At 43.0% G+C, this 21701-nt stretch overlaps 1 protein-coding gene across 1 annotated transcript in view; it reads right to left on the reverse strand.

Moving 5' to 3' along the window:
- Positions 1–2053: 2053 nt before the first annotated feature.
- The window catches only part of LOC139365071 (adhesion G protein-coupled receptor L1-like), a 251969-nt gene continuing 232321 nt past the window's right edge, over positions 2054–21701 (reverse strand). The window contains exons 20-29 of the mRNA XM_071102434.1: positions 17202–17411; positions 16511–16731; positions 16145–16211; positions 15848–15939; positions 14783–14951; positions 12421–12576; positions 11763–11859; positions 8653–8775; positions 3910–3927; positions 2054–3762 (exon numbers count right to left, since the gene is read on the reverse strand). Of these exons, the coding sequence (XP_070958535.1) occupies positions 2837–3762; positions 3910–3927; positions 8653–8775; positions 11763–11859; positions 12421–12576; positions 14783–14951; positions 15848–15939; positions 16145–16211; positions 16511–16731; positions 17202–17411 (2079 nt within the window). The 3' untranslated portion in view covers positions 2054–2836. The remainder of the gene's footprint in view (positions 3763–3909; positions 3928–8652; positions 8776–11762; positions 11860–12420; positions 12577–14782; positions 14952–15847; positions 15940–16144; positions 16212–16510; positions 16732–17201; positions 17412–21701) is intronic.

Below are 21701 nucleotides of genomic sequence, written 5' to 3' on the forward strand. Positions count from 1 at the left end.
ATCAGTCAACTCTGCTTGTCATTCTGACTGGATGGTCCCAACAGTCAAGTCTGCCTGTCATTCTGACTGGATGGTCCCAACGGTCAAGTCTGCCTGTCATTCTGACTGGATGGTCCCATCAGTCAACTTTGACTGTCATTCTGACTGGATGGTCCCAACAGTCAACTTTGACTGTCATTCTGACTGGATGGTCCCAACGGTCAAGTCTGCCTGTCATTCTGACTGTACTGTCTGTGTCTGAAATGGCACATAGTGGACAACTTTTGCTCTGGTGAAAAGTTGTGCATTATAGTTTCATTTTGAACACAGCATGCGTCTTTGATCCAAGTTCTGTCTTTGTTCGCATAGGGCTCTGGTTAATAGTAGTTCACTACATAGGCATGCCCTGGTCAGAACTGCACTAGATATGAAATAGGGTGCCATTTCGGACAAACCCTGTCATTGTTCCTTGCTCAAGATCCTGTGAGGCAGCCTGAAGTGTCCCAGTTTTACGTTGGCACCTGAACCTCAGGAACAGCCACACAGAAGCAGCTGGCTACCCTAGTTTTTGAACAGCCACACAGAAGCAGCTGGCTACCCTAGTCTTTGAACAGCCACACAGAAGCAGCTGGCTACCCTAGTCTTTGAACAGCCACACAGAAGCAGCTGGCTACCCTAGTCTTTGAGATGGAAGCTAATAGAATAAAAGGCTTTCTCCTAGATATAGAATTACTGTCCCCTTCCTCTGGTGTGCATTCAATTCACCCAACAAAAATAGCTTTTTGAATGTACACACTTACAAAATTCCCACGAATATGGTACATATGCTTGAGCATATCACACACCCACATGTACACACACTCTCCTCAACATGTACGCATACACACACTCACACGCTCACACACACACACTAGGCTCTGGAATAATGCTGAAACTATCTGTTAGAAACAGCAAAATGAAAGACGTTTGATAGAAAACAAATGTTATCTGACATGCTAAAACCCATCATATTAAAATGATATCATTTAGTTGTATCTAGGATACAACCTTTCAAACAATACATTACTGACCAAAATCACATTATGGCTGCTGCCCTTGTACCACAATGCATTGGAACGCCCGTGATGAGGCACAGTATGACATGTTATTATGACATCTATCCCCCCTCCCCCCACCCACACAGCACTTCCTGTCTGGGAATGTCAAAGGTCAAACATTAACAACATGTAATGGATTATATTACATAAAATTGTGCCAGGACTTTTTTAAAAACGTTTTTATTTGTATGCAAAATCTACCCCCCATCATACTCTTTCTCTCTCTCTGTTTTTCTGTTCGAGAGATTTTCACTGAATGACACAGCACTAGTTATGACTCAAGAGAACGACAGTGAGAGAGCAAGATAAAGACGGGCAGAGAGATGGAGTGCATCATTCAGGTCACAAACTCCAAAACATTTTCTTTTTTTCTTTTGTTGTTTTGTTGCAGTACAAGAAGTCCGTTTTTAGTATTTCTTACTTTTTTGTTGCTTTTCTTCATCTGGTTTCTGTATTTACACGGTAGGAGTAGAGTAAGTACTGTAGTTTGTGTGGTTCCTATGTACAGGGTTAGACTTGCGTAACGGCTGAAGTGGTTCCAACATTTAGAGTCCATTCTGTCACAACCACACATAGGTGACGTGGACACATCCATTGAAGAGGGCATCCATTCTTAAAGGGTGCACAATCTGTCCCTTAATAACCCTCCGGGTGACGCAACAGAAAGTCACCAAGATAACATATTCTTCTTCAAAGTTAGTAAAGCAGTCTTTTACTTTTCAAATGTCTGAAGAAAATAACAAAAAAGCCCAAATTAAAAAAAAGTCCTTGTCCGTTCCTCGAGTCCTAAAGATCTACCTCTTGACCCCTGACCCTTGACCCCTCAAACAGCCTTCCTGTCCTGTGGTGTACTTCCTACTTCCTCAGTCTCTCCTCTAGTTCTGTACATAAGAGTCAGTTCATAGCAAGATAAAATAAAGGCAACTACTCTTAGACAGCTCCAACTGCCTTTGTCTGAACAATTGTTCTGGCTTCTTTTTACTCAGATGGAGGGTTGTGTCTGATGTTCAGAAACAATCACTTCTGTGAGTGAGTGAGCGTGTGTGTGTATGTCTGTGTGTGTGCGAATGCTCCAGTTTCTGTTCTGGCTGGGAAAATGTATTTTTGGCAACACTGAAGTAGCTTTCAGAGATTTTCTTCCTACGGTATAATAGGCTACTACAGTATATCCCCTGTCTCCACAGCTAACTACGCCGAGCAAATGATGAGTGAACAAAAAGAGAGATGGAACATGAAAAAGGGAAAGAGAAAAGGGAACTAGAAAATGAGACCAATTTCTCGAGAGGAATGTTTGTAGAAATTCAGTGAAATTAAATAAAATGGACTTTGAACAAAGTTAAGTTGAGAAATATCTGTAGCTCTGTAGGAGTAAGGTATAAGGGGTTTGTTGGATTGGTACATTCAGAGTGCTGGACTTGGCATCTGTCTGCTGCGTGCCAAGAGAAAGGGGGATGTTGAAAAGAGAGAAGGAGAGAGCGGATGAATGTTCCAGAGAAGAACAACTCAGCCATCACTCCACCAGACAGCGGAGGTTCTCTAGGATAAGACTGTTGCCGTGGAGACAGCTAAAACTCTCCTTAAATGTACATTTGCTCGCTCATCTTTCAATACAAATAAAGAGGGGAAAAAAGGCAACCAATCAAGCAGGAAGTGGAGAGGAGCGAGAGAAAGAGAGAGAGGCGGGTTCTGAGGAGGCAACCAGCCAGCCTTCATCCTCATCCTCATCATCTTGGTCCCCGTCCGCATCCTCCCGGTTCCAGTCACAGGCTGGTGACCAGCTGCATCTGTCCGTCTCCCTCGCTGTGGGTGGGCTCCTGGCCGGGGTGCCCCTCCCCCTCCCTACTGGGCCTCCTGGGGGGCGGGGCCTGGTAGAAGGTCTGCATGGGTGCTCCTCGAGACCCCAGGGCGGGCCTCCCAGAGCTGTAATAGAGCTCCTCAGGGGGCTGGGCCGAGCGGGGCACCACCTCCAGGGGCTCGGGGCTACTGTCCGGGTAGGGCGAGTCTCGCAGGTTGGTGATGCTGGTGTACAGGGAGTCCCTGGCGGGAGAGTCAGGGCCCTGTCCCCCAGACCCCTGGCCTCCGGCGCTGTGCCCACTGTGGCCACTGTGGCCCAGGCTCTCTGTAAGGTCGGCCGTGTAGCTCTCTGACTCCTCGGGGTCAGACTGGTAAAGGACAGACTGGGCTCTCTGCAACAGCAGCGGCTCCTCCAGGGCTTTGTAGAGCAGCTCTACGTCCTGCGGCGTCCTCTGGCGCCCGCCTTCTCTGGACAGGAAGTCCTCATCGTCGTCCAGGCTGATGCTCGGCTCTGGCACAGCTACTCCCGTGCCTCGGCCTACTCCGCCATGAGGAGGGCCCCTCGCCAGACTACCACATACCCTATCCCCGCCCCCAGCTCCTGCCCCACGCAGGTTGTTGTGCACCAGCTCAGAGATGATCATCTTCTCGAAGGCAGCTGCGTCAGACAGGTTGCGCCGTATTCCGTCCCCGCCCAGGGTTTCAGACCCGCGGGGGTTGAGGAGGGGAGGGGGGGCGTCTGCACACCCCATTCCCCCGCCCAGGAAGTCACAGCTGCCCCCGCCACCGCCCACCGGCCCCACGCTGCGGAGGGAGTAGCTGTTGTTGAAGTTACCATTGAGGGGCAGGGTGTCCATACCACATGGATCACGGGCCTTACACAGAGTGTTCTCTGCACAAACACACAGCACACACAACACATAGGGGTTATTAAATAGAATTAGGGCTTAAACATTATTATTTGGAGAAAATATAATATTTGTGTAAACACTATAATACACACTGATAGTAACATAAAGGTTTATAGACGTGGACATACTTGGGTCACGGAAGGTTCCTGTAGATCCATGGAGATGCCACAAAGAAAGGAATGAAAAATACTGGTGAGTGAGTCACTTTTACTCCTCCTCTCTCTCTCTTTCATCACTCTCTCTCTTTCATCACTCTCTCTCTCTGTCGCTCTATTTTGCTCTCCCTCTCTCTACAATCAATAGCTTTTATTGCTATGATAAAGACCAACAAGAGAACACATCAGCCAATAATACCCACAACAAAAGTCAAACCACTCAAACAAATATACAAGTCAATGTATTAGCCAGTAAGAGGCTTTGAAGCCACCGGTCAGCCATATAGGAATTAATGGAATTATACAGTATGTTAATTCAATGTTTCAAGGACACAATGACATGTATTTTTAAGTATTTTGATGTTGTAGTGGGGACAGTAATGTCAGAACCAAAAATGATATATATTTTTTATTTTATGTTTAGCTCTATAATATAATAAACGTGACAAAAACAAATGTAGACATTAATAAATGCTTTTCCATAGCTTCCCCCCAAAATTTTTACAACGGTGAGGGTGTGCCAAGATGGAGGAGTGGGGGCTTCAAAACAGCGCCTCCTGTTAGTCATCTAGTGTAAATCATCTATAAATCATTGATAAAGCACAGGCACACAAACGGCCTCATAAACAAACACACAACTTGTAGTTTTGACATCATTTACACCACACACACACACACACACACACACACACACACACACACACACACACACACACACACACACACACACACACACACACACACACACACACACACACACACACACACACACAGAAACCACTGTGGTATATTCTGCTGTCTGCGAGCCTGTGATTCAGTACATCCATAATGCATGCACCACCATCTCATAAAGTAGCAGTAATGCTTATTCTACGACGCGCCTTCAACACACCAAAATATGTTGTGATTTTCCTCCCAAATTGCCATCACAGGGTGATCGCATCGAAATGAGAGGCATGGTGAGGCATGGCTTCACTAAGCAAATCCGCGTTAGACTGCGGTTCGGTGTGGATTTAATTTTTAATGCGTGGTATGATTTTAATCAAGACTCGTCGGCTGTTGCTATGGCGGTGGTGGAAGGGCTAATTAGACATTCTAATGAAGTACACTTCCTACTTCCTCTCCTCTCAGGGTTCTAAAAATGTCCCTGCCGCTGCTGAGCCGGACCCCGTGGCCGTCAGGCTGCCTGACGCATTGTGCAGAGAGTGTTTAAAATATTAAACAGAGATGCTGTCTACAATTTCAGGCCTCTACTACAACACAACAGGCTGCTACTATAGTAACTCTCTACTGGCTGGCACACTCCCTCTCAGTCAGGCAGGGAGCACACAGACAGAGAAGAGATAGAGAGGAGGGAGCACAGAGCGAGTACTCTGGATAGCTCTACCATCCTAAGACCTATAGTATTATGAGAGTACTCTGGATAGCGCCTCCATTTAAGACCTACAGTACTATGAAAGTACTCTGGATAGAGCCTCTACTTAAGACCTACAATATTATGAGAGTACTCTGGATAGCACCTCTACTTAAGACCTACAGTATTATGAGAGTACTCTGGATAGCGCCTCTACTTAAGACCTACAGTACTATGAGAGTACTCTGGATAGCTCTACTACTTAAGACCTACAGTACTATGAGAGTACTCTGGATAGTGCCTCTACTTAAGACCTACAGTATTATGAGAGTACTCTGGATAGCTCTACTACTTAAGACCTACAGTACTATGAGAGTACTCTGGATAGCTCTACTACTTAAGACCTACAGTGTTATGAGAGTACTCTGGATAGCGCCTCTACTTAAGACCTACAGTACTATGAGAGTACACTGGATAGCTCTACTACTTAAGACCTACAGCACTATGAGAGTACTCTGGATAGCACCTCTACTTAAGACCTACAGTATTATGAGAGTACTCTGGATAGCGCCTCTACTTAAGACCTACAGTACTATGAGAGTACTCTGGATAGCTCTACTACTTAAGACCTACAGTACTATGAGAGTACTCTGGATAGCGCCTCTACTTAAGACCTACAGTATTATGATAGTACTCTGGATAGCTCTATTACTTAAGACCTACAGTACTATGAGAGTACTCTGGATAGCGCCTCTACTTAAGACCTACAGTACTATGAGAGTACACTGGATAGCTCTACTACTTAAGACCTACAGTACTATGAGAGTACTCTGGATAGCTCTACTACTTAAGACCTACAGTACTATGAGAGTACACTGGATAGCGCCTCTACTTAAGACCTACAGTACTATGAGAGTACTCTGGATAGCTCTACTGTAAGAATAGGGAATACAAAGTAGGACTACCACCTAAGGGCTACTGCCAGAAGATCTATCTAGTATACTGCAATTGAAGTCGGAGGTTTACATACACCTTAACCAAATACATTTAATCGTAGTAAAAAGTCCCTGTATTAGGTCAGTTAGGATCACCACTTTATTTTAAGAATGTGAAATGTCAGAACAATAATAGAGAAAATTATTTATTTCAGGTTCTATTTCTTTCATCACATTCCCATTGGGTCAGAAGTTTACATACACTCAATTAGTATTTGGTAGCATTGCCTTTAAATTGTTTAACTTGGGTCAACCATTTCGGGTAGCCTTCCACAAGCTTCCCACAATAAGTTGGGTGAATTTGGGCCCATTCCTCCTGACAGAGCTGGTGTAACTGAGTCAGGTTTGTTGGCCTCCTTGCTCGCAGACGCTTTTCAGGTCTGCCCACACATTTTCTATAGGGTGGAGGTCAGGGCTTTGTGATGGCCACTCCCATATCTTTACTTTGGTGTCCTTAAGCCATTTTGCCACAACTTTGAAAGTATGCTTGTGGTCATTGTTCATATGGAAGACCCATTTGTGACCAAGCTTTAACTTCCTGACTGATGTCTTGAGATGTTGCTTCAATATATCCACATAATTATCCATCCTCATGATGCCATTTATTTTGTGAAGTGCACCAGTCCCTCCTGCAGCAAAGCACCCCCACAACATGATGCTGCCAGCCCCGTGCTTCACGGTTGGGATGGTGATATTTGGCTTGCAAGCCACCCCCTTTTTCCTCCAAACATAACGATGATCATTATGGCCAAACAGTTCTATTTTTGTTTCATCAGACCAGAGGACATTTCTCCAAAAAGTACCATCTTTGTCCCGATGTGCAGTTGCAAACAGTAGTCTGTCTGTTTTTAATGGCGGTTTTGGAGCAGTGGCTTCTTCCTTGCTGAATGGCCTTTCAGGTTATGTCGATATAGGACTTGTTTTACTGTTGATATAGATACCTTTGTACCTGTTTCCTCCAGCATCTTCACAAGGTCCTTTGCTGTTGTTCTGGGATTGCGTACATGGCGTTTATACTTGCGTACTATTGTTTGTACAGATGAACGTGGTACCTTCAGGCATTTGGAAATTGCTCCCAAGGATGAACCAGACTTGTGGAGGTCTACAATTGTTTTCTGAGGTCTTGGCTGATTTCTTTTCCTTTTCCCATGATGTCAAGCAAAGAGGCACTGAGTTTCAAGGTAGGCCTTATAATACATCCATACCTCCAAATGACTCAAATTATGTCAATTAGCCTATCAGAAACTTCTAAAGCCATGACATAATTTTCTGGAATTTTCCAAGCTGTTTAAAGACACAGTCAACTTAGTGTATGTAAACTTCTAACCCACTGGAATTGTGATACAGTGAATTATAAGTGAAATAATCTGTCTGTAAACAATTGTTGTAATAATTACTAATGTCATGTACATTTCTAAAACTATAGTTTGTTAACAAGAAATTTGTGGAGTGGTTGAAAAATGAGTTTTAATAACTCCAACCTAAGTGTATGTAAACTTCCGACTTCAACAGTATATACACTGAGTGTACAAAACATTAAGGACACATTCCTAATATTGAGTTCCAAACAGGTGCGCATGGCACCTACTACCATACCCCGTTCAAAGGCACTTACATGTTTAGTCTTGCCCCTTCACCCTCTGAAAGGTCCTCATACATAATCCATGTCTCAATTGTCTCAAGGCTTAAAAACCCTTCTTTAATCTGTTTCCTGCCCTTCATCTACACTGATTGAAGTGGATTTAACAACTGACATCAATAAGGGATCGTAGCTTTCACCTGGATTCACCTGGTCAGTCTGTCATGGAAAGAGCGGGTGTTCTTAATGTTTTGTACACTCAGTGTATTTCTAGTATCTAAGTCAAAATGCTCCATAAACCCGAACAACTCAGATACATGAATCTGAATGGAGTCCACTGTCTCAATCACTCTAGCCACCGCTGTCTGCTGCTGTTCTCAGTGAATTATCACAGCATTACAACTGTATGTGACACATTTACTCTGGGGAGAGTCTGAGAAGGGAAGCTGTCCCCAAGATTTCTCCTTCAGTCACAGATGAAGCTTTACTTCTAATCAATTTCTGCTTCTTCATATCAACAAGGCAGGATTAGAGACCTGGCCAGATGGCTAGGCAGTTGGCACGGCTTTCTCTCTCTCTACTGCTGAATCCGTCTGACAGATACACACACTCACCGCCAGTGAAACAGACACACACTTTTTCCATCCTCCACACACAATGAGGCATAAAAAGACTAACAGACAGAAAAATATTTAGACGCAAAAAAATAAGAAAATATATTTGCATAATATGCAGAAGCACACGCACTACGGACACACACACACACACACACACTAAGGTTTACTTACCGGTGGAGTTGAAGACCCCAGGAGAAGGGGGAGTGAAGCTCTCAGCTAGTAGGGTGTTGTAGGGAGAGGTGCCGGTACGGGTCTGTAACACTGGGTTGGTCAGGAGGTGGTTTCCCATGGTGGCTAAGAGAAAGAGACAAAACATCATAAACATCGACTTTACCATAAACATCAACTTTACCGTAAACATCGACTTTACCGTAAACATCGACTTTACCGTAAACATCTACTTTACCATAACCATCTACTTTACCATAAACATCGACTTTACCATAACCATCTACTTTACCATAAACATCGACTTTACCGTAAACATCTACTTTACCATAACCATCTACTTTACCATAAACATCGACTTTACCGTAAACATCTACTTTACCATAAACATCTACTTTATCATAAACATCTACTTTACCATAAACATCTACTTTACCATAACCATCAACTTTACCATAAACATCTACTTTACCATAACCATCTACTTTACCATAAACATCTACTTTACCATAAACATCGACTTTACCATAAACATCTACTTTACCATAAACATCTACTTTACCATAAACATCGACTTTACCGTAAACATCTACTTTACCATAAACATCTACTTTACCGTAAACATCGACTTTACCGTAAACATCTACTTTACCATAAACATCTACTTTACCATAAACATCTACTTTACCATAAACATCTACTTTACCATAAACATCTACTTTATCATAAACATCTACTTTACCATAAACATCTTTTTAGGTTTGTTTTGGTATATTAACAACATTTTATATGATAATACAAAAATATAACAGACAATATAATTAGAGGCACTGTATAAATGTCATAACAATACCTCAAAATATAATACATAATGAACATTATACATAATACATAATTAACATTATACATAGTAATACAGGCCATTGACAGTTTATTCAAAAACATGTTAAATTCCTATTCAAATCGATATGTATGTCACAGTAATGTTCTACAGAGTAATGTATTTTACAGTAGACCCCTGAATGTGTTTACCTTGCTATTGTAACCTTTGTGAGTAAAATACATTTCCTGCGGAAAGGTGCTGTTTGCAGGCAGCGTTGCCATTTGGAATATTGTTCTGTATCTTACAACGTAGTCGAAGGGGGAATACTAATGCATATCATTACGTAGTCAGAGAGTGCAGTCATTGAAACACAGTTCATTTCACAGTGAAATGCGAATGCCACCTTTAGACAAATATAATTCAAAGAAATGGAACATTGAGAATGTTCTATAATGCCCATGTATGGCTTCAGCCCCAGGCGGTCGAATAGAAATGCCATGAAATTAAAAATAGGACAGCATGACGGAGAGTGGTCTAAGGCGAAGTGCAACCATCAGGTCTCAACCAAACCATTCATCACAGAGACAATGAGAAAGACAGAAATTCACAGAGAGAATTTCACACTAAAACACTCACATTCTTTCATTTCTTTGTTAGTTCGTTCACCCATCAACTCCCTCATTCACTCACTCTCCAATTCTTTCTCCTGCTCTCTACCTCACGCACACAGTCACTCTTTTATCCCCTCTCTCATTCTCTCTCTCTCTCTCTCGCTCTCTTGTCCCTGTTTCTCTCCACACCAAATTACTCAGGATTAGCTGTCCAGAAACACCTGGAAAGAATATCCTGTCGACAATTTAAAAACAACAACTTTTAAGTGTTGGAGAGAGAAAGTAGGGCAGGCACTGGGAATCTGGGGAGCTTCATTCAGAGAGGAGGAAGCCTCATCACGCCTTGTCTCCTGGACAGATCACTATTGTCTGAAGATAAACAAGTTGATAAAGAAGTTAAGTGGGGAAATCAAAGAGATAAGAGATGCCAGCGATAACAACGAAGACAGCGGCTCTCGCCGAGATTCGTCCCATTTAATTATTGCTCCATGATAGCGTCTCTCCTTCTCTTTACTTATCGCTTTCTCTCTGTCTCTCGAATGGCGCTGCCATCTTTCGCTTTCTGCCAACAATGACAAACTTTTCTCAAACGCTTGGGAAAAGAAAGGACTTCGCACTTGGCAGCGCCTTTGTTTAGCGTTTCTCCCTCTAGCTCTATCCCTCCTCTATCCGTCCTTCACCCATCCCTACTCCTCTCTTTATCCCAGCTTCCTCTGTCGCTCACATCCTCCTTCCACTTTCCCTATAAACTGAGTATACAAAACATACATCATGCTTTTTCCATGACAGACTGACCAGGTAAATCCAGGTGAAAGCTACGATCCCTTATTGATGTCACTTGTTAAATCCACTTCAATCAGTGTAGATGAAGGAGAGGAGACCGGTTAAAGAAGGATTTTTAAGCCTTGAGACATGGATTGTGTATGGGGTACGGTAGTATGTGCCAGGCGCACCGGTTTGTGTCAAGAACTGCAACGCTGCTGGGTTTTTCACGCTCAACAGTTTGCCGTGTGTATCAAGAATGGTCCACCATCCAAAGGACATCCAGCCAACTTGACACAACTGTGGGAAGCATTGGAGTCAACATGGGCCAGCATCCCTGTGGAACGCTTTCAACACCTTGCAGAGTGGATATTGGGAAGGTGTTTCTAATGTTTGGTATACTCAGTGTATACTTTTTCCTCCGTGATGTCATTTCCAGGAAAGCGAATCTCCTTCCCCTCCCCTCCTCTCTTCTTACTGTCTCCTCCTCTCCTCGCACCCCTCCCTCACTTGTTCCTGTCACTCTCTTCAATAAGACTAATTACCCCCAGCCAGCTCGTACGCTAATCAGTTCATTAAAAACAAAATGGATGAAATTAACATAAAGAGTGACGGTTGATTTAGCGACTACCTCTTTGTCATCATCAACTCTTCCCTCCCTCCCAGATAATTCTGATCCACATGACGATGGCTGCCACGGCGACGGTATGCCACCGGCTGCTCAGGCTATTGCTCGTGTCAATGTATACTGGCTCCTCTTCCTCGCTCTCTGTCTCTGACAGTAGACTCAGCTGTGCTCCTACTTCGTTCTGCCTGTCTGTCTGTCAGTTCTGATGAGCCTGCCATAGAGGTGTGCGTGATTGGAGAGGGGGACAGCAGGGGGGTTAGAGGGGGGTTAAGGGGGTGGGGAGTCTCACCACGGTTGAGCGAAGGAGTACTGTTGATGTCTCCCGCCATGAAGGAAGATTCCGTCTGCTTCCGAACCGTGTCGTTCCACATCCTGCGGATCCGACTCTGGAACGCCGGAGAAGAAAAGCACACAGTGAAGCAAAACAAGACAGACAGACAGATATTAACAAGACAGACAGACAGATAGATAGACAGACAGGAATAAACAATATGATATGATATTGTAACTATGTGAGGCTGGAACATTGCCAAGCTTGCATGGATCTGTCTAAAACTAACAAGCAAACACATACATGCCACTAGAGATACATGAAGTAAATAAGCTCACGCAGTAGGCATACTAACATAAACAAGTCAGATTGAGACGTGGTAGATCCAAATAGAGATGATATTAGATTTGTGAAGTGTGTGATAGCCGGTATGTCAACTGTAGAAAGAGTGTATGGTGTGTTGTCAAAGAGAATTTGGTATGGGACAGGCCTACACTTTGTAGATTGGTGCGTGTACCCGTAATCTGTGGGTTTGTGTATGGCATGATGTGGCCTGTGTGTGCACCCATGTAGTCCCTTAGAGTCTGTGCATGTATGCATGCGTGCACATGTGTGTGTGTGGTGTGTATGTGTTTGTGGTGTGTGTGCGTGTGTGTGTGTATGTCCGTTCACTGACCTGTCTGTGTGCGGCAGCGTGGCGGGCCTGGTTGCCAGTGTAGTAGCGGTTGTTGGCACGCAGGGCAGAGTTCTTCAGGGAGCCGTGGGAGCTGGTGGTGGAGGTACGGCTGCAGCAGTACGAGTGACGCAGACACTTACTGTACTCCTTATGCACCTGCATGGAGAGAGAGGGCAAACATGGCTTAGACACACGCATGTAAGCAGTAGACTCGCATACATACACACTAGTGGTGCGCGATTCGGCTGTTTATTCACCTGCACCTGCCCATAACTGCTAGTAACCCATCCTCAACCGCACAACTATATGTGATAAAGTGAAAATCTGCACCGGAACCGCTAATATAGAACATTTGCTGTAGGCTACAGTCAAAGATGGAGGAACGATTTTTTTGACAGGAGGCGCAAGACTTTTTGTTGTTGCCTGATTTAGATATGTTTCTGCTTCTAATTTTCAACATTTTGGTAGGCTATTAGTTAGTCAGGGCGGCAGGGTAGCCTAGTGGTTAGAGCGTTGGACCTGTAACCGAAAGGTTGCAAGTTCATATCCCTGCGCCATCAAGGTACAAATCTGTTGTTCTGCCCCTGAACAGGCAGTTAACCCACTGTTCCTAGGCCGTCATTGAAAATAAGAATTTGTTCTTAACTGACTTGCCTAGTTAAATAAAGGTAAAATAAAAAGTCATCTTGTCTATAATTAGACCTTCTCTTTTGTCATTATATGTTGCCTTAGAAGACTAAATAAACCATTGATCACCAGAATAAGATCATAAATTGATAGAATGAATCCTTCAATCTAGTTAATATCGGTAGTGTCATCGGTTTCTTTTTCCTCTGAGGAGGAGGAGTAGGAGAGATCGGACCAATGTGCAGCGTGGTAAGTGTCCATTTTAGTTTATTAAACTGAACACTAAAGAATACAAAATAACAAAGTGAACGATACAAACAAAAAACCGAAACAGTCCTGAAATGTGAAACAAACATTACAACAGGAAACAATCACCCACAACTCAAAAGTGAAACCAGGCTACCTAAGTATGGTTCTCAATCAGGAAGAGCGATTGACAGCTGCCTCTGATTGAGAACCATACCAGGCCAAACACAGAAATCCCAAATTAAAGAAAAAAGAACATAGACAATCCACCCAACTCACGCCCTGACCATACTAAAACAAAGACATGACAACAGAACTAAGGTCAGAACGTGACAGGTAGGCTAAAGTTCTTTGTCATCTCTGCTTCTTTCGTGGAGGAAAGATGTTTAGGGAAAATTATTACATTTCCAAATGACACCAGTTTGACCGGTTGTAAGCTGTGAAAATGACCCAACATGTTTCTGTTAACATTTCAGTTCGGCCTGGATGCATATTTTATGTGGTTGAAATACTATCAGCTTTTATGATGTTGATATAGAGAGCACCTTTGCAGACAGTATCTAACTGCACATTCACATTCTCTCAAGATGCTGAAAGAAATCATATTTCTCCACTCCTGTCCCAGAATCAAAATATAGTCTACATTTGTTGTATCATTTTACTACAAGAAATGCTTAATTCTGCAGCATTATTAAGGCTATGTGAGAGGTTATAGACCTACAGTCAGTGTCCAGATTTCCGTTTCCATTTAACCCATCTGAACAGTAGGCTACAGTTCGCTTCTCGTGTCATAGGCCTATTTGGAGTCCTCGTCTTGTGTCTGTTGAATTTGTATAGTGCCTCACAACCATCACACATAACATAGCCAGCGCTGCTATCATCCTCTTTTACCACTTCTAACTTTTCTGGCCTCCCTTCTCTTTATTTTCAACTCTCCATTCTTTAGCTTTTCTCTTGAATTAAACTCTGACATTGTTCTTTTTGCCTCCGTGGGTCAAAGTTAACTTTTCTACCCGTTCCCAAAATAATTTTCAGATTGGCATGTAGGCTATTTATTGGTGCATGTACAGTTAGGCCCTAAGGCTAATGCCAGATAGCCTAAAACAGCTAAAGAAAAACCTCAATGTAGCCTAGACATATAAATTACACAAGAAATATACATTTATGGATTTTTCATTCTGAACATACGGACTCAGACCTTTTAGGGCAAGATTTTCATCAGGCAAAGACATACATGCTTTGAGCAAATTAACATTTCAAATAGACAGAGCTCTGAATAGTGCACCTAGTGATGTACCGTGCATAATTACCCTGTTTAATTAAAATTTGGTTAAATAATCACCTCCTTCTCACAGGAATTATTAAGGGAAAGTAACAACATAAATCAGGCTGCAGACTGTAATTATATTCCATCATATCTATTTAAAATGTTATGCTTAGTTTACTCAATAGAAAAGGTCCCTTTTAGATATGTGAGTGTTTGAGTTACCTTTTTCTGCAGAGCGCAGTGGAAGATGAAGATGAACATGCCCTGGAAGGCGTTGAAGGTGGTGAAGAGGTAAGCCATGATGACCGTGTTCTCGTTGATGAAGAGGAGGCCGAAGGACCAGGTCAGACCAAGCAGGAAGAGCAGGGCGAAGGCCCCAATAGCCCATGACCTGGGGAGGAGAGGGCATGCTAATGTTAGCTTAGCATCACAATGAAACCACTCACACAGACCGAAGCCAACCCTCTACCCAGCATGGCTGTTTTGCCTTAAGATGCATGTGTCTCAACTGTACTGGCTTTGAACCTACTATCTGGAATATCTGCTTTGAAAATGACTCATTGTTATTACAATACAACGTGGTCTCAGAGCATGTTGTATTATACTATACCTAAATCTGAGATACTACATTTAGTATGATATGTTACGGTATGTATTCATTTGTGGATCTCCATTATTTCAAAACGTATATATGTTATGAATTCCAATTTGTTGTTGCTAACGTTAGCTAGGTGGCTAGCTCTTGAGGTTAGGATTTAAGGTTAAGAATTTAAGGTTAAGGATTTATGGTTAAGGATAGGAGTTAGGTTAAAGGGTTAGGGTTAGCTAAAAGGGTTAAGGTTAGGGTTAGGTGAAGGGTTATAAGGTTAGGGGAAGGGTTAGCTAACATGCTAAGTAGTTGCAATGTAGCTAAAAAGTAGTAACTAGTTGTAAAGTTGCTAATTAGCTAAAATTGTCCATGATGAGATTCAAACACTCAACCTTTGGGTTGCTAGACGTTTATGTTATTTGTCCACCCATCAACCCCGACCAAACACCCTACTTTTGTTTTTGCCTTAAGTAACCTTCTGTCTTATGTAAAAACACCAGACATAACATATCATACTAATTTAAGTGTCCTGGATTTACATCTACTATGTAACCAGTCTGGACAATATGACAAACATTATTCTGCTTTTCCTTCATTTTTTCAGATTTCCAACCCATGTCTCACTGATACAGGAAATACCCTAATCACATGACCTGGGAGGCTTCACTGACCCCTAACATCTGCTGAGTGGGACTCACTTGATGTTGTCGAGGCGACTGGAGTCAGGTTTTAGGGCAGAGGAGTTGCGGGTCATCTTGTGCACGGTGATCATGAGGAACACCAGGTTCAGCTAGGGGGGGAAAGGTCAAAGTTTACACACCTCTACAACACATTCAGTGGAATCCTAGAACACCCTCTGGTCTTAAATTGTTGTAATATTTGTGAAGTTAGTCTTTAGTACAGGCCCGATGAGGATTAAGTAAATAAGTAAGTAGCCTGAATGAAAAAGAATGTAATACAGTTGGTCATAATAGCATCATAATGAATGACTGTACCATAATAACAAAAGAAACAGGGCCAATGAAGCTCCAGATGAAGTAGTTATCCACCCGCAACCAGCACCTAGACATGGGACATAGGAAAAGATTCAAATATCACAATCACACTCGCACACACACACAAATCACACATCACACACACACTCATTCCCTGTCTCGGAGGATATCTTATAGAAGCTAATCAGCAGGCTTCGGCTAACTGTTCAAAACCCTTGTCCATGGGGGGAAGACAACGAAAGAGAACAATCCTCTTCAAACTACACTCCATATTACATTCCCTGTCAGGGGAATAGTCTAGGCACTCTAAACTAGCATAATCCTGTCTCTCAATCTGCAGGTGAAAAGGGACTGCTTCACACGTACGCTTTCTTGGTCCCATAGCTCCGGTAGTCTATGGCTGCCGAGATGCCCACCACCAGAGCTGGGAAGCAGTAGCCACACAGGTAGTAGTACTTCTTGCGGGAGTACTCGCTCTCAAACACCTCCACCAGCAACAGATAGAGCTGCACCCCCTCCAGACACATCCAGGAGAATGCAGCCAGGAAGAAGAAGTGAAGCAGCCCAGCAAAGATCGGACAGGCAATCTGAGACAGAGAGAAGGAGAAGGAGAAAGAGGGAGACAGAGGGAGGTCAGGGAGTGAGAGAGAGAAAGAATGAGAAGGAGAGTAAAATAACATAGAAAAGAGAGATTTAAAAAACAGAGTGGTGAAAAGGAGTGAAAGAGAAAGGGAAAATAGCAAAGGAAGGTGAGTAAGATCCAGAAAAGGAGAGCATAGGGTCATTCAAGCCCTGTAACGGAGGACCTTTTCATTCTCATGATCCATAATGAAAAGCACTTCCCCTTTAGTCTGCCTGATGGTGTTCCAAGTGCGAGACAGACGTCTCTCTGTCCTGTATTAGGTGTTCCATGTACGAGGCACTTGTCCCCTAGCCTGGCCCCAGATCAGTTATTTCACATGCCACATGACAATGTCTTTATGACTTAACAAGATAGCACAAACAGATCTGGAACCAGGCTACATGTCCCTCTCTCCCTCTCCCCTCCCCTACTCACGTGGTACTGGGTCTTGTCGATTCCGATAAGGAAGAGGAGCTCTGCAATGAAGAGGTTGATGCAGAGGTTCTTGTGGATGGTGTTGCGGTCGGTCTGCAGGCCCCTCAGGAAGCAAAAGGTAGAGATGCAGATAGCCAGGCACACCAGGCTGATCACTATGCCCACCCAGGTGATCACAAACAGGATCAACTCATGCATCCTCCCAGGGTACTGTGGAGAGAGGGATGGTGGGGATGGAGAGGGAGGAAAAGGGGTGGGGGAGAGAGATGGGGGAGAAGAGGAAGAGGAGAGGTGAGACAGATATAGCGAGGAAAGGGATGGGAGGTAGGAATGATGGGAGACAAGGAGAAAGGGTGAGAGAGTTTATATTTGTAAATGTATTCTCATTCAGCTAAAATGTAGACAAGAAGACAAGACATCCTGAAAAAATACATGACATTCACATTCAAGTGAATGTCAGTCAGAGTTGCAGGACATGAATTTGTAAGTGTGAGTGCGTGGGAGGGAGAAATAAAGAGAGAGAGAGAGAGAGAGAGAGAGAGAGAGAGAGAGAGAGATTGAAGGAGAAAGAGAGAGTAGTTTGAGTAAGTGTGTGTGTGTTTACATGCATGTGTGTGTGTTTGTGTGTACATGTGTGTGCATGTATGTGTGTGTGTGTGTGTGTGTGTGTGTGTGTGTGTGTGTGTGTGTGTGCGCCAAGGTTATTATAGTTTAGTGTTTTATATTCATTTTATATCTATTAGTTTGAAGAACATTGTTTAAATCAGTTTAGTTTCTATCTATTAGTTTGAAGAACATTGTTTAAATCAGTTTAGTTTCTATCTATTAGTTTGAAGAATATTGTTTAATTCAGTTTAGTTTCAGTTAGTTTCACATTCACTTTACTAGTTTGTATTTAGTGTAAAGGGGCAATCAGCAGTTGCTAGATACAGCCTTGTAAATTAATGACATGAATATTACTTATAAATTAGCTTAGTTCAACTGTCGTACCCCATCAGGACTTCAAAAATAAGCCTGTTTATTCTGTAAACAAAGTAAATGTAAACAAACAATGTATAGCATAAAAAACAAGGTTAAAACTATAATTTGGATATCATGCATGGTCAGTCCTTGCATGCATAGCTATGTCTATGAATGTCTTGTTTTTACTTCCTGCTTTTACTTCCTGTTTTGAGAAATTGTAGAAATGGGTGGGGGTATTGTAGGAATGGGTGGAGTTTAGTCATCATATGACTGTGGGTGTGTTATCTAGTGAGGCCATCAATATGTGCTGTGTCATTGAGATCCTGTTAAATTACTAGAGGGGCTATTTAATAAACCCTCAACATTCCATCAGCAACTGATTTCAGCAAGTTTATGAATGTGGATTGACTGCATTGTTTGAATAGAATTTTGGCATATTGGCAGTTTCTTTGAAAAGTGAATGGAATTATTCCTCTACAATTGGATGGCTAGCTAGCTAACAGACCAACTCCCTAACCAAAATGGCAGATCTTTATCCAATCATAAGAAGGTTCATGTCCATTCTAGTATTCAAATTCTTAATTATATGTGCTGTGATTGGTAGATTCAGCTCTAATGAGATTACATAAACATATATTCCACTGTATTAGCCACATCAGTTAACATAATTTCACTGAACATTCTACATTACCGTGGAAATGATTGCGTCACAATACCAGGCAGCCACTGCGAGTGTACCCATGAGTTTAACAGTCAAATTGCCAGGGTGAGCGGTTCCAAGCCCATTTTATTTATAGTTTGCTACAACACCTTGCTTGTTTCAGCAAGGTGTAATAACATTTGTCAAGAGTCCAAGAGGTATCGCAGAAACAGGGCACGTTTGATCACTTTTGTCAAGTCGTTGACCATTTTTGGTCACAGCCTTCCAAAGTGTGTTGCATTATGGGGATAAAATCTGTCGGACTTGTGCCTATATGACAACTGCATGAACTTGACAAAAACCATGTGGTCAAAGATCATGAAGTTTTGACTGCAGTCAACTTCAAGTTTCTGCATTTGCTCTTCATCAACTTTATCCTGTAGCCATTGCCTGAATTGTAGGAGGCTCTATTGTCAACCAATCATTATGGTGTTTTTGTTTGACCCACGGGAAGTGACCAAAGACATGACTGAAACAGGAGCACACTTTGCCGTGATTCACATACTGTATATGTAAATTCATTTTAAAAAATAAAGGTCCTCTCACAGTCAACTGCGCTTATTTTCAGCAAACTTAAGATGTGTACATATTTGTATAAACATAACAAGATTCAACAACTGAGACATAAACTGAACAAGTTCCACAGACATGTGACTAACAGAAATTGAATAATGTGTCCCTGAACAAAGGGGGGGTTAAAATCAAAAGTAACAGTCAGCATCTGGTGTGGCCACCAGCTGCATTAAGTACTGCAGTGCATCTTCTCCTCATAGACTGCACCAGATTTGCCAGTTCTTGCTGTGAGCTGTTAACCCACTCTTCCACCAAGGCACCTGCAAGTTCCCGGACATTTCTTTCTGGGGGGAATGTCCCTAGCCCTCACCCTCTGATTCAACAGGTCCCAGACTTGCTCAATGGGATTGAGAAACTGCAAAACAGGAATGTCAATCACCCCTGTAATGCACAGCGTTGAGATTGCCTGCAATGACAACAAGCTCAGTCTGATGATGCTGTCACACACCGCCCCAGACCATGACGGACCCTCCACCTCCAAAATCGGTCTCGCTCCAGAGTACAGGCCTCGGTGTAAAGCTCATTCCTTCGATGATAAATGTGATTCCGACCATCACCCAAAATCGCGACTCGTCAGTGAAGAGCACTTTTTTCCAGTCCTGTCTGGTCCAGCGACAGTGGGTTTGTGACCATAGGCGACGTTGTTGCCGGTGATGTCTGGTGAGGACCTGCCTTACAACAGGCCTACAAGCCCTCAGTCCAGCCTCTCTCAGCGTATTGCAGACAGTCTGAGCACTGATGGAGGGATTGTGTGTTCCTGGTGTAACTCGGGCAGTTGTTGTTGCCATCCTGTACCTGTCCCACAGATGTTCGGATGTACCAATCCTGTGCAGGTGTTGTTACACGTGGTCTGCCACTGTGAGGACGATCAGCTGTCCGTCCTGTCCCCCTGTAGCGCTGTTTTCGGCGTGTCACAGTACGGACATTGCAATTTATTGCCCTGGCCACAATTTATTGCCCTTTGCAGCTCCTTCGAGGTTATCTTTGGTCTCTTTGTTGCATCTCTGATTAATGCCCTCCTTGCCTGGTCCATGAGTTTTGGTGGGCGGCCCTCTCATGGCAGGTTTGTTGTGGTGCCATATTCTTTCAATTTTTTAATAACGGATTTAATGGTGCTCTGTGGGATGTTCAAAGTTTCTGATATTTTTATAACCCAACCCTGATCTGTACTTCTCCACAACTTTGTCCCTGACCTGTTTGGAGAGCTCCTTAGTCTTCATGGTGCCGTTTGCTTGATGGTGCCCCTTGCTTACTGGAGTTGCAGACACTGGGGCCTTTCAGAACAGGTGTATATATTCTTAGATCATGTGACACTTAGATTGCACACAGGTGGACTTTATTTAACTAATTATATGACTTCTGAAGGTAATTGGTTACACCAGATCTTATTTAGGGGATTCATAGCAAAGGGGGGAAGACATATGCACGCACCACTTTTCTGTTTAAAATATTTAAATATTCTTTGAAACAAGTCATTTTTTAAAATTTCACTTCACCAATTTGGACTATTTTGTGTACGTCCTTTAAATGAAATCCAAATAAAAATCAATTTAAATTACAGGTTGTAATGCAACAAAATAGGAAAAACACCAAGGGGGATGAATACTTTTGCAAGGCACTGTATATTTAGCCTTACCACTTTAGCCTTACCACTCAAACGCGCCCAATATATGTGGTGCTGCTCATGGCAACGTCATCTCGATGAGTCTACCTTTAAATTATAAAGTCAATCCCAACGTGACCCGCCAGATTCCGAAAATTCCGAAGACCCTATAAAAAAAGCTTAAAAACCCCATTCGATCACCCCCCCCCTCCAAAATGACTAAAATTGAACATAATTCTTGATGGTTTTTATTATTGTAGTTCGTTTTGGAGTCAAAGATAACAGTTTCAGTATAGCCGGATGTGGAGATCCTGGGCTGGAGTAATAATACGTGGTCTGTGGTTGTGAGGCTCGTAGGACGTACTGCCAAATTCTCTAAAACAACACTGAGGCGGCTGATGATTTACTATAATAACCTTGGTGTGTGCCTGTGTGTCTGTGTGTCTGTCTGTATGCCTGTGTGTGTGTGTGTGTGTGTGTGTGTGTGTGTGTGTGTGTGTGTGTGTGTGTAATATCCACTGGACCTACATCAGACTGGTGGTGGGCCATGAGCACAGCAAAGTTGGTGAGGTGGGAACAGGAGCAGGTGGTGTGTGTGTGTGTGTGTGTGTGTGTGTGTGTGTATGTGTATGTGTATGTGTGTGTGTGTGTGTGTGTGTGT

Source organism: Oncorhynchus clarkii, chromosome 13, assembly GCF_045791955.1.
Source record: "Oncorhynchus clarkii lewisi isolate Uvic-CL-2024 chromosome 13, UVic_Ocla_1.0, whole genome shotgun sequence".
Classification (NCBI taxonomy): Eukaryota; Metazoa; Chordata; class Actinopteri; order Salmoniformes; family Salmonidae; genus Oncorhynchus; species Oncorhynchus clarkii.